The sequence below is a fragment of the Salvelinus namaycush genome, chromosome 10 (assembly GCF_016432855.1).
Source record: "Salvelinus namaycush isolate Seneca chromosome 10, SaNama_1.0, whole genome shotgun sequence".
NCBI classification, from domain to species: Eukaryota; Metazoa; Chordata; class Actinopteri; order Salmoniformes; family Salmonidae; genus Salvelinus; species Salvelinus namaycush.
The window spans coordinates 26493092-26505523 of record NC_052316.1 but is presented as its reverse complement, the minus strand read 5'-3'; the positions used below and the strand labels follow the sequence as shown (position 1 = coordinate 26505523).

The following is a 12432-nucleotide window of genomic DNA, read 5'->3' as shown; positions in this document are numbered from 1 at the left end:
TTAAAAACAAAACAAGGCTGCTTTGATGTCACAGTGCACTGTTACTGGAAAATGGGGTACATTTAAAACCATTTCAGAACATTTCGCAACGCTGTGCCCTACTGAATGCAACCCCGGTGTCATGTTTCTTCTTAGGGACCGCTTGTCTTCAGCACCTCAACATCCCACTAAATCAACAACACCAGACACACCCTGGAGAGCAACATCCCCCTACACACCATTTCCCATAGCGATGAAGACATCTGACATGATCTACTGTGTGTAGCGATCAGAGACGTACCTACCCGAACCCTAGAGAGATACACACCTGGTGGCCGCTACACATTAGGCTTCCTCTCCACCGCTCCGTCCTTCAACAATCCTCCCCTAGATTCATCTGTACTACAGTGGCTTCCTCTCCACCTCTCCACCGCTCCGTCCTTCAACAATCCTCCCCTAGATTCATCTGTACTACAGTGGCTTCCTCTCCACCTCTCCACCGCTCCGTCCTTCAACAATCCTCCCCTAGATTCATCTGTACTACAGTGGCTTCCTCTCCACCTCTCCGTCCTTCAACAATCCTCCCCTAGATTCATCTGTACTACAGTGGCTTCCTCTCCACCTCTCCACCGCTCCGTCCTTCAACAATCCTCCCCTAGATTCATCTGTACTACAGTGGCTTCCTCTCCACCTCTCCGTCCTTCAACAATCCTCCCCTAGATTCATCTGTACTACAGTGGCTTCCTCTCCACCTCTCCGTCCTTCAACAATCCTCCCCTAGATTCATCTGTACTACAGTGGCTTCCTCTCCACCTCTCCGTCCTTCAACAATCCTCCCCTAGATTCATCTGTACTACAGTGGCTTCCTCTCCACCTCTCCACCGCTCCGTCCTTCAACAATCCTCCCCTAGATTCATCTGTACTACAGTGGCTTCCTCTCCACCTCTCCACCGCTCCGTCCTTCAACAATCCTCCCCTAGATTCATCTGTACTAAAGTAGCTTCCTCTCCACCGCTCCGTCCTTCAACAATCCTCCCCTAGATTCATCTGTACTACAGTGGCTTCCTCTCCTTCCTTTCAATAGTCTACTGAGCCATTAACGCCTTCATTAGCACTTATCTGAGAGAACTGGAATAGTGAGAGCCAATACCGTTCACCAGTCCAGTTTGGAAATAAAATTATTTGCAAAACTGCATCTCCAGGTGTGCATTCTCTATGCACGGCATTTACTGAGTGAAAACAGACAACTGTTGACTTGCTGTTGAAGCAGCACCCCCTCCCTCTATTCTGTACATGATTGACAGCTGTCCTCCAGCTGCGGTCATCACACGACAATTATGTCAAACAACCAATCAAATGTGAAGTCATAATTGATGAAACAGTGAGATTGTATTAGATACTGAATCAATGCACTAGATGCAAAACTCTAGTGATCCATTGAGATTCATAAATGCATGCTGATGTATCGAATCAGCATGTATTTTAACTAGATAGCTGCTTATTGAACAGCGCTTACATAGATAGCTAGTTGTCTTTGCAGGCACTGTAACGTTAATGTTCAGAAAATAGCTAGCTGGAAACACTTGATGCTAGCTGGCTAAGACTGCAGCTATGCTGGTGCTTTTCCAGAAGATACCGAGCCTACGGTTTCTGCTTGTTTACACTGAGCTGCACTGGGGTCGGAACGGAATTATGGTTACATTAAGACACCGTGGAGCCGGCGCGAGATATGGGTCGGAAAACGTACCTCAATGCAGGGATGGGATATGCCACTAGTGATGGAGAAAAGTTGATACAGTTGCATATCGGGATATTATTTTTCATTATATATTTTATTGTTTTGACAATATTGCAATATAATTTTTTCACTAGTTTGTTGTACCTGCACCAAAATTCCAGTATTTTTCTTTCATAGCTTGTTCTCCAACTTCTTTTTAAATAGGGAGACAATTTGTTTAGAGCACATTTCCATGACTGCTCAAAACTAATTTCAATCAGTGCTCTCTCTTGTCCCTCTGCAGGAGCAATATGTTTGGAACATCGAATTGCAATAAAATCATAGTATCAAATCGCAATACATATAGAATCGTGAGAATCGAATTCCAAAATGACTGCGGTAGCCAGTGCTAGCTAGAATGAGGACGAAATGGTCCATTTTCCAGGAAAACCAGCAGTATTTCAATCTTCTTGATGGAGCAGTGTGGATAAAGGTACAATTTGGAGTACAGTGGCATGTCCCATCCTAGCCCCTGATCATGACTCTCATATCCATTACATTACACATATGAGTCAATGGACGAAGGCGTCTTCTGTACGGGGAGTTTTGTTAAGAGCCCCGACGCTCGGTCTGAACATTGCCAAGCATCACTTGCGGTACGGTTTTGGAAGCATAAGGACTTTACCTTTCATATCACTGAGAAATAATTTTCTAAAAACGAAAAAAGGTTAAATCGCTACACACTTTTATAGGGTTAGTATTTCCACACGGCCATATTTCCATGTTACAGTGCTTATTTACGGAAAACAGACAGAAGACAGTGTGGACTACCTGTGCCAATTAGCTACAGTGCCTTCAGAAAGTGTTCACACCCCTTGACTTTTTCCACATTTTGTTGTGTTACAGCCTTCACTGGCCTACACACAATACCCCATAATGTCAAAGTGGATTTGTTTTAAAAAATGTTTACAAATTAATAAAAAATAAAAAGCTGAAATGTCTTGAGTCAACCCCTTTGTTATAACACGCCTAAATAAGTTCAGATGAAAAACAATTGCTTAACAAGTCACATAATAAGTTGCATGGACTCACTGTGCGTGCAATAATAGTGTTTAACATTATCATTGAATGACTACCTAATCTCTGTACCCCACACATACTGTACAATTATTTGTAAGGTCCCTCAGTCGCAGTGAATTTCAAACACAGATTCAACCACAAAGATCAGGGAGGTTTTCTAACGCTTCGCAAAAAAGAACACGTATTGGTATGTGGATAAACATTTTAAAAAGCGGACATTGAATTGAGCATGGTGAAGTTACTAATTACACTTTGGATGATGTATCAATACACCCAATCACTACAAAGACGTCTTTCCTAGCTCAGTTGCCGGAGAGGAAAGAAACCGCTCAGGGATTTCACCACAAGGCCAATGGCGACTTTAAAACCGTTAGTTTAATGACTGTAATATGAGAAAACTGAGGATGGATCAACAGCATTGTAGTTACTCCACAATAGTAACCTAAATGACAGAGTCAAAAGAAGGGAAGCCTGTACAGAATACAAATATTTTATTTATTTAACCTTTATTTAACGAGGCAAGTCAGTTAAGAACAAATTCTTATTTACAATGACGGCCTACGAATTCTGTTTGCAATAAGGCACTAAAGTAAAACTGTAGAAAATGTGGCATTGAAATTAACTTTTTGTCCTGAATACAAGTGTTATGTTTGGGGCAAATCCAACAGAACACGTCACTGAGTACCACTCTTCATAGTTTCAAGCATGGTGGTGGATGCATCATGTTATGGGTATGCTTTTCATCGGCAAGGACGAGGGAGTATATTTTAAGAATAAATGGAAACGGGCTAGGTCTAAGCACAGTCAAAATCCTAGAGGAAAACCTGATTCAGTCTGCTTTCCAACAGAAACTGAAATTCACCTTTCAGCAGGACAATAACCTAAAACACAAGGCCAAATATACACTGGAGTTGTTTACCAAGATGACATTGGATAGTCGCCTAGTTACAGTTTTGACTTAAATCGAATTGAAAATCTATGGCAAGATTTTAAAATGGCTGTCTAGCAATGATCAACAACCAACTTGACAGAGCTTGAAAAATGTTGTACAATCCAGGTGTGCAAAGGTCTTAGAGACTTGCCCAGAAAGACTCACATCTGTAGTCGCTGCCAAAGGTGATTCTAACATGTATTGACTCAGGGTTGTGAATACTTACGTAAATGAGATATTTCTGTATTTCATTTTGAATAAATTAGCAAACATTTCTAAAAACATGTTATCACTTTGTCATTATGTGTGTAGATGGGTGAGAAAAAAAATATATTAATACATTTTGAATTCAGGCTGTAACACAAGAAAATGTGGAATAAGTCAAGAGTATGAATACTTTCTGAAGGCACTGTATCTGCATCTCTGAAACAAAAAGGAAGCCACAAACCTGTTGTCACTGAAATATACTGTTGGCTGCAACTGTGTTAAAACCGGTTAAAACAGTGCACAGTAAGTGTGTATTTTGTATTTGTGAAATAATTTTGATGTGATATGAAAGTAGAGGGATTTATGTCTCTAGAACCGTAATTGAGAATCTATTCACGTTTCGATGGAGTATTTGTCTGTTTTGGCTTCCAGAGAAATGTCCCCTTTAAACAGAACATGGGCTAAGGAGTAACATTAGGCTCCTTTAGTCCAATATTGGGTTAATCCCATCCCTGCATTGAGGTAAGTTTCCAACCCATATCTTGCGCCAGCTCCACCGTGTCTAAAGGCCAATTTATGTTTGATCCTGCAATGCAGTCCGTAGGCTCCATACGGAGGAGGGTGTGACGCAATTGCGGAGCCTCCAGAGGCTTGCGAAGGCCAAAATGAGCTCTGTACGATGATGCCGTGCGCCTCCCAAATTTTGTAACAATGCGGGGGGTTCCATATAGCTCCGCATTGACATGATTGGTTGACGGTAGGTGGGGGCGGTATATCCTATATAACACAAACTCACTTCCTTGACAACAAACATGGAGAACTTTGACAACAGGATATCATAAGTTCACAAATAAAAAAACATCTTTATGATACCTCATGTAGGGATTTCAAAGACATGAAAATGAGTGAACTCCTGGAAAGAGATCGGGAGGTAATGGGAATAGTTGTGGTAAAGAGGTCAATGGAATGTAGACCGTGGGGATAGAACATTTATCAAATCTGATCGAACAAAGTGGATATTTGTCAAATTCGACATCTATACAAGCATTATATTCTGATTTTTACCTCGACAGTGTGAAATACACATAAATAATAGCATAAATGTAGGCTAATTTTGCTGTGGGGGGGGGGGGGGGGGAGGGGGGGGGAATGGGGAGATTTGGGATGGAGAAGCAGGTGGGAAAACAGTGCTGTCTTTTTACTTCATGCTATCTTGGCTGAGCTCCTATGTTAAGCACCGGGAAAGGGACTCCAACATCTCAGAAGAGGTAAGGTCTTGTCTTTTCGTCTAGCCAGTGACTTGTAATTAGCTGGATGGTTGTAGATATTAGCCCTGAATCACTACGAGTGGTGCGGTGCAGACCAATTTATTGGACGTGTATGACAGCTCCCCGTAGCGCAAGAAGTATGAATGCTCTGACTTCTGTGGAGGACCTATCAAAATAAATGCTGTACCAATAAAATGTATTTATAAAGCCCTTTTTACATCAGCAGATGTCATAAAATGCTGTACAGAAACCCAGCCTAAAACCCCAAACAGCAAGCTATGCAGATGTAGAAGCACGGTGGCTAGGAAAAACTCCCTAGAAAGGCAGGAACCTAGGAAGAAACCTAGAGGAATCAGGCTCTCAGGGGTGGCCAGTCCTCTTCTGGCTGTGCCGGGTGGAGATAGTACATGGCCATTGTATGGCCACTGCAGACATGGGATAAACCACGCATTTAAAGCGGAAATGACAATGTTTTAAATACTTTGCAGATATGAAACAATCAGACAATCATAACATCAGTCAAAAATATCATATTCCCAGTTTATGCTTCAAAACAAACTTTATAATAGGTTTACAAAATAGTTTTGATTTTACTCAAACTTCCATGATGTACAGTAAGGCATTGTTGTTAATATAATTCACCAATACATTTCTTGGTAGTCCAAAAAATATTGCTATCGGGTTGTAAATCACAGCTGGCCTGGTACATCGTTTGCTGCCTCCACCCATTCGAGATGCACTGTTTCAATGAATCAATATTTTGAACAAAAACGGACGATGTAACTAAGGCTGGGAATGTCAATACAATCAAACTAGCAAGGGCAATAATCACAAGTCATTCATAAAGTGGCTAATAGGCTAGCGCATGTGTCAAAAACACGGATCGCGGGCCGAATATGACAAACAAGCGAGTATAAATGAGTCAACAGTTGACTCATCTACTGTCTAAAATTACAGCCTAATGCGCTCGCATCAGTGAATCCAACTTCAATTGCGCTGCTTTAGTGTGTCCCGTTTATAGCCCGTAGCACTATACTAAGCTAGTATAGTGTAGAGAATCATTGAACCATCTAAATATATTTTCCATAACCAAAAATAGAACAGATCTACCGCCTTTTAGACTTGCTTTCAAGTAGAATGATAGATCTATAACTCACATTTCTATGTGAATTTGGTTGGGTCGTTACATATTGACACTAAGTGTAAATGTTACAACAACCTATAGGTACATTTGCTATTTGGAGTTATGAAATACTTTTTGATTATGCACATCTGCAAGCAAAGCAGAAAAGGCTGGACAAATATGATTTCTCTCTTCTTTTGTATTAATATGTTAAAATGCTATACATTTTTTTCTAATAAAACAAAGACCAGTTTGGGTTGCAGTTCTATGTTTTTTTGTAAAATATGGCCCGTGTGCTGATTGAGTCTCACACCACTGGGCTACCGTATTTATTTATGTAGCTAGCTATTTATTTAGCAAGCGAAAAACACAGAGCCTAGCGTTAGCTAGCTAGCTTCTGGGAGGATGTCATGTCATTGGAGGAGTGGGTGAGTGACCGACTTTTTCCCCCTCATATCGTTTTCGGTGGCTATAGCTAGAGCTGCAGGTGTCATTTGGTTAGCTAGCAAGAAATGTGAATCACTTTGCTAGCTAGTTATGCTGAACTTGAACGACTGTTATCCACAGTTACCATATCAAGTGTATTTGTCATCGATCAAATGGGTGGGAAGGCAAGTTCCCATTCAGTTGTCAAAAAGTGGGTTGGGCCAAGCATGCATTGGTAGGCAAGCTGCAGAAGAACGAGCAGGCTACTATTCCCCATCGTTTATCAGTGGAATTTTGACGGCCAACTAGCTGAAAAAGTTTGAGGGTTTATCCAATGTTCCCTCATTAGATTTTACCTCATCTCGCTCTAGCTAGCATTAGTTTTGATCTTGTTGTTGTTTATGTGCATAGGCAACTGAGGGAGAGATCCTACCTTTTCATGGTTTGATCAATAGGACTGAAGTTACCAAGAGGACTCCTGTATTATTTACATATTTGCAGAAATTCATTCAGGTGTATGGCTTTTGGCAAATGCATTCTAATGATCTATAATCGTGCTGTTGTAACTGCCTGTAAAGACAGTCCAGTTCAAAGTGAATGATGGCAGGCCTATGTGGCAAATGGTTTATTTTCATATGGGCCTACTGTAGCTCTGATTGGCTATGATGCACCGGTCTGCGTAAACTCTGGTCCTGGACAAGACAGATGTTTTTATTAGGTTTTATTTATTTATTAATTGTCCAAACGCACAGCCGCTTTCCCATTCTATATTGCTATAGAATTTTCACAAATGTCTTACTATATTTGATTCCCAAACATTCTATGATTTTATGAACACTTAGATATGGTCATTTTCAAGTTCTCGCTTGTCAGAAAATGTATTTTTTTTTTAAAAGTAAAAGGGTCATATTCTTCCTGGGGGGGTTATATTAACATTTGTTATGAGATTTAATGTTGCTAAAACGCTGTCAGTTCCACTTTAATGTAACCATGACTGTGTTCCAACACCAGTGCAGCTCTTGTAAACACGCGTAAAGGTAGGGTCGGTATCTTCTGGCAAGTTGATGTTAGGGCATTTAAACTTGTGGTTCTGATGGGTACGTGAGACATCAAGTTGTCAGTGAACTACAAACAATTTAAAGAACTTTGATTATAAAATGTTTAGCACAAAATGGCCATATCAGGTTAGCCACAGGCGGTTGCGAAATCGCACCGTCTCACTCCACTAGTACAGCTATATAACGTTAGCCAGCTAGCGTAGCTCCATTACATTCTGCTTAGCTGTATGCAGACGTGCATTTTCCCAAGTGTGCGGAGATCACCACATTCACTCTCTGCAGACCTTTATCGGCAACTATTGCAAAACACGAACTAGTTGTTTAAAGTAAACTAACCCGCTGGTTTGCCCATGTAGATTCGCGCAACGACCATATCCCCTCCCCCAAGCGTTGGGATAGCTAGCTACATACAGTAACCAACAAGCTAGGCAAATCTACGTTGCTGATGTTGGCTAGTGCACCCATTTTCAATATTGATCATGAAAGTACTGAATTTGCAACTCAACTAGCCCAGGTCTGTCGAATTTTGTAGCCCGAGATTGAGAAATTACGTCGCGCATGCCGCGGGTTTTCCCTCCCTATTTTGACAGCAAGGCATGAGTATAGCGCGCTATGGAATGCTATGAGCGAGCGCTTTCTCCCTATTTAGCCGGCATCGCTGGCTAGTAGCTTTGATGCTAACTAGCTTGGTGTTCTCGCTAACTAACGAAGCCAGCGAGCTACCATCCTTCAGCCTTACCTCGCTCTCCACCACATCGTGGTAAGCGGGAGGTGGGTCGAACCCTCCAGTCCCAGTCCGCCCGGTGGTCTCCCCTTCTCCGCATGGGCCCGGGGCAGGGCCACTCTCCATCGGCTCATATCCATACCCAAGCCCGGGGCTTTCGTTGGTCAGGAGCGCCACAGCCTCGTTGATGTCGTTTTTCGCCAGGCGTAGCGCCTTGCGTATAGCCACAGGATCTGGGAAACCCATGCAGAGGAGGGTCGTCGTGTGTTGCTCCTCTTCTGTCTCCATGGTTAGGTTGTGTGCGTCTCAGGCTAGCTAGAAACGGGGTGTATAACAGCACAGCCCTGTAACCGTGCACGGCGCCATGTTTACAGTCACACACAGCAGGCTGTCACGATGGTTCACTGGACGCTTCCTGTGTAGAGCGTCACTACCCTGACCCACCCATTACACGACCAGAGGACAGAAGAGCCCTCTTTCCCCCTTTTTAGCCCAAAACATATATCGTTAGGTTGACTAACTCTGCAAACACTTGTCAAACTAACATGATTCACACTGATTCGAAGTGTTCATAATGCAAAATGAATACAGGCAAAACAGCATGGAAAGCTCGAGCTCACTAACGTTACACTCGAACAATCTGAAAACAATAGAATATAAAACTATCAATCAATATGAATAGGAACACTATAGCTACATTAATCGTGGTATTATTGTTTGTGTGATGGTAAAGCACCTGTCAAGGAAAAGGGTGTGGCTCGAATTTGGAATTGTAGGGGGAGGAAAATAATCAATGTCACGTGAAGCTTTGTATCATGTGACTGGAGTAGATGCAAAATGGCGGCCACGGGAGAGGAGGCTGCTGAGATGGACTGCATCTCAAGAGTTTCCTTGGCCCATCCCACCGTCCTCAGCCTGGGAGGGAGCTCAGAACCCCGGGGAGAGCCTGGCGAGACTGCCTCTGAGGGCCAGGAGGTTGTGACTGCGGCGCCCAAGAAGCCCATCAACAGCAGTGAGTTCATGACTCAGTTCCATTACACATAAGTAATTGTACTTATGGGTCTTCGTTAAGAGCACATACGCTCGGTCTGAATTGTGTTTTGCATTTATTTCTTTTTGATGTGATATGAAAGAGGGATTTATGTTTCTAGAAGCGTACTACAATTTAATTGATTCACGTTTAAAGATTGAGTTGGCTGTTTTGGTTTCAAGAGCAAATTTGCCCTCAAATGGACGAAAAGACAAGTTCTAACTGCAAGTTGATGCGCTGTTTTAGTTATTGAAAGGAAGAAGAATAGCAACTTAGCTATCTAACTATTTGATTGCTCTGTGACCATTTATCTATCTGCTGAGACGAGTTTGGTGTTAATACCAACACATTAGAATGCAGTAGCCCTACTAAGGGAGTGGCAAATTCATCCTTCCTCCTTGGAGAACTTAGAGAACTGTTAGTTCAAATCTGAGGGAGTGGCCAGCAACATCATCAGGAGGTGGGATGTTTCTCAGAAATTAAAATGGTGTAACTACTATATGTCTGTGTGTAGGTGATGGTGGGGTGGAGACTGCAGAGGAGGCGGTAGAGCCAGCAGAGCCAGACATCAATGAACTCTGTACAGACATGTTCGATAAGATGGCTGTCTTCCTACAAGGAGAACTCACTGGTCTGAATATCTGTCTCTGTCTCTCCATTTATGTTGTCTATACAGGCCTATATAGTCACATACTATATACTGTCTTGTCTTCAGGATAACAACTGTCATAAGAATCTCCTGTTGTGGAGAAAATATCATTCTCATGCTCCCCCGTTTTCCTCTTCCCAGGCACCTGTGAAGACTACCATCTGCTGGAGAACATGAACAAGCTGACAAGTCTGAAGTACATGGAGATGAAAGACATCAGCATCAACATCAGCAGGAACCTGCAGGACCTCAACCATAAATGTATGTTTATTAGTCCTTCAGACGTGAAGGGGACGAAATTCTCGTAGGTCTTTCAGAAAACAAAATATATCCTTAATTTGGCTGACTTTTAAAAAAAAAATGGTATTGTGTGTGTTGCAGACGCCAGCCTGCAGCCCTACTTAGACCAGATAAATCAAATAGAGGAACAAGTGTCTTCTCTGGAGCAGGCTGCTTACAAACTGGACACCTACTCCAAGAAGCTGGGTAACACACACACACATGCCTGTGGAGAGACAGACCATATCGTCATATTGCAGGTCTATATTTATACCAGGGCTGTAAGGGGAGAAGAGCCTACTGAGTTCCAGTGTGTAACCCTCACCAGACTGACTGAAGTGGTCAATAGAAATAAATATCTGTATTTTCATTCTGAGTTTCTAGGACATCTTTATTAGCATCTGTTATTAGTCTCTATTGCAGATGTACTAATAATAGCCATGATCCAGTGTTCAGCTCAACATTAATGTTAGGGATTTGATTTAGGACAGCCTGAGAGTGCCCTCTGCTATTTGAGTTTACCTCTCCACCCTGAGCTCCAACAGTAGAGAGCGCTAGCACACTGTCCTAAATCAACAGCTAAAAATACACTTCTCCTGTGTGTGACTAACTGTAGGAAGGTGAGTGAGTTCGTCTCTTTTTCTGTCTCTCTGCAGAGGCCAAGTTCAAAAAACTGGAGAAGCGATGAAGAGGAGGATTATGGAAGGAGGAAGAGGGATTGTTGTAGGCCTGAGGGTTACTGGTCCTCCTTCACCCAAGCTGTAGACCAAACCTAACATATATGATCTGAGGAAGCAGACCCACCTCTACAACATCAGCCTGATATAGAGAGGAATGGGGCAGCCTGGGGTTGGTCGGAGGAATATCCCAGATGTTACACCTAGCATTATCATTTTGGTCGGATCATTTAAGTTGCATCTTAATACCAGGTGTAGATGGTGCTTTGAGTAGTTTGTGTCCATATTCCTGTTAACATTCCAGGTCACTGTCAGTCCTGTCAAAATTGCTATTCACTTCCTGGATTTACTGAGTTTATCCTGAATTGTCCCCTGCCGGGTGCACACTACTGTAGATTCACCACCCTCCTAACCTAGAAGTTAGTTACACAGATGACAACCAAATTCACTTTGAAGGACTTTAGCTTCTTTAAATGTTTTCCTGTGCTGCTGGCATTACTGAATTAACATGACAAAATTACCTTTATATTTTGTTGATTTGTGTGAATACTACTGTTTCTTAAAATCATTGTCATACATGTGATTGTAGCATGTGTAAAATGTATCATCTAAAAACATTAACTTTGAACTGAAAATACATTTATCAAAGAAACTGATGTCATTTCACCAGTAGATGGCAGCGGTACTCCATGTTCATACTGCAATCCTGTGTGTGTTTGTAAGATTTGGGGTACATTTTATTAATCGGAGACAGTGTGGTGATCTCCCAGAGAACATTATTGAGTCACATGACATTTACACAGAAACATGCCCCGGAATCTAATCAACACACAGATACCCCCCCTATTTCTTTTATTTAACGAGGAAAGTCAGTTAAGAACCAATTCTTATTTACAATGACGGCCTACGGGTGCTGGGGGACGGGTGCTGGGATTAAAAATATAGGACAAAACACACATCACGACAAGAGACAACACTACATAAAGACCTAAGACGACATAGCATAGCAGCAACACGTAACACATGACAACAGCACAACATGGTTGCTACAAAAAACATGTTTCAAACATTATTGGGCAAGAAGGTAGAGACAATACATCACTAGAAGCAGCCACAACTCTCAGTAAGTGCTCATAATTGAGTGAAGAGATGGAGATAAAACTGTCCAGTTTGAGTCCAGTTTGTTCCAGTCGCTAGCTGCAGATTACTGAAAAGAGGAGGAACCCAGGGATGTGTGTGTGCTTTGGGGACCTTTAACAGCATGTGACGGGCAGGACAGGTGTT

The 12432-nt window shown here is 42.2% G+C and overlaps 2 protein-coding genes across 2 annotated transcripts in view; one reads left to right on the top strand and one right to left on the bottom strand.

Annotated features, from left to right (window-relative positions):
- Window positions 1-8880, bottom strand: part of LOC120054270 (ubiquitin carboxyl-terminal hydrolase 24-like) — a 36620-nt gene extending 27740 nt beyond the window's left edge. The window contains exon 1 of the mRNA XM_039001690.1: window positions 8529-8880. Within this exon, the coding sequence (XP_038857618.1) occupies window positions 8529-8801 (273 nt within the window). The 5' untranslated portion in view covers window positions 8802-8880. The remainder of the gene's footprint in view (window positions 1-8528) is intronic.
- On the top strand, window positions 7720-11844 carry LOC120054903 (biogenesis of lysosome-related organelles complex-1 subunit 2-like). The gene is made up of 6 exons (XM_039002628.1): window positions 7720-7768; window positions 9344-9525; window positions 10058-10174; window positions 10334-10453; window positions 10574-10678; window positions 11128-11844. The coding sequence occupies exons 2-6, from the start codon at window positions 9351-9353 to the stop codon at window positions 11157-11159; spliced, it is 549 nt and encodes a 182-aa protein (XP_038858556.1). The 5' UTR covers window positions 7720-7768; window positions 9344-9350; the 3' UTR covers window positions 11160-11844.
- The last annotated feature ends 588 nt before the right edge of the window (window positions 11845-12432 follow it).

What these genes read in the sequence shown, in the direction of transcription:
- LOC120054903 (XM_039002628.1), top strand. Translation starts at nt 9,351, where the DNA reads ATGGCGGCCACGGGAGAGGAGGCTGCTGAGATGGACTGCATCTCAAGA. An exon ending in CCTACAAGGAGAACTCACTG is followed by an intron (nt 10,175 to 10,333) that starts GTCTGAATATCT and finishes TCCTCTTCCCAG; the next exon opens with GCACCTGTGAAGACTACCAT. An exon ending in GCAGGACCTCAACCATAAAT is followed by an intron (nt 10,454 to 10,573) that starts GTATGTTTATTA and finishes TGTGTGTTGCAG; the next exon opens with ACGCCAGCCTGCAGCCCTAC.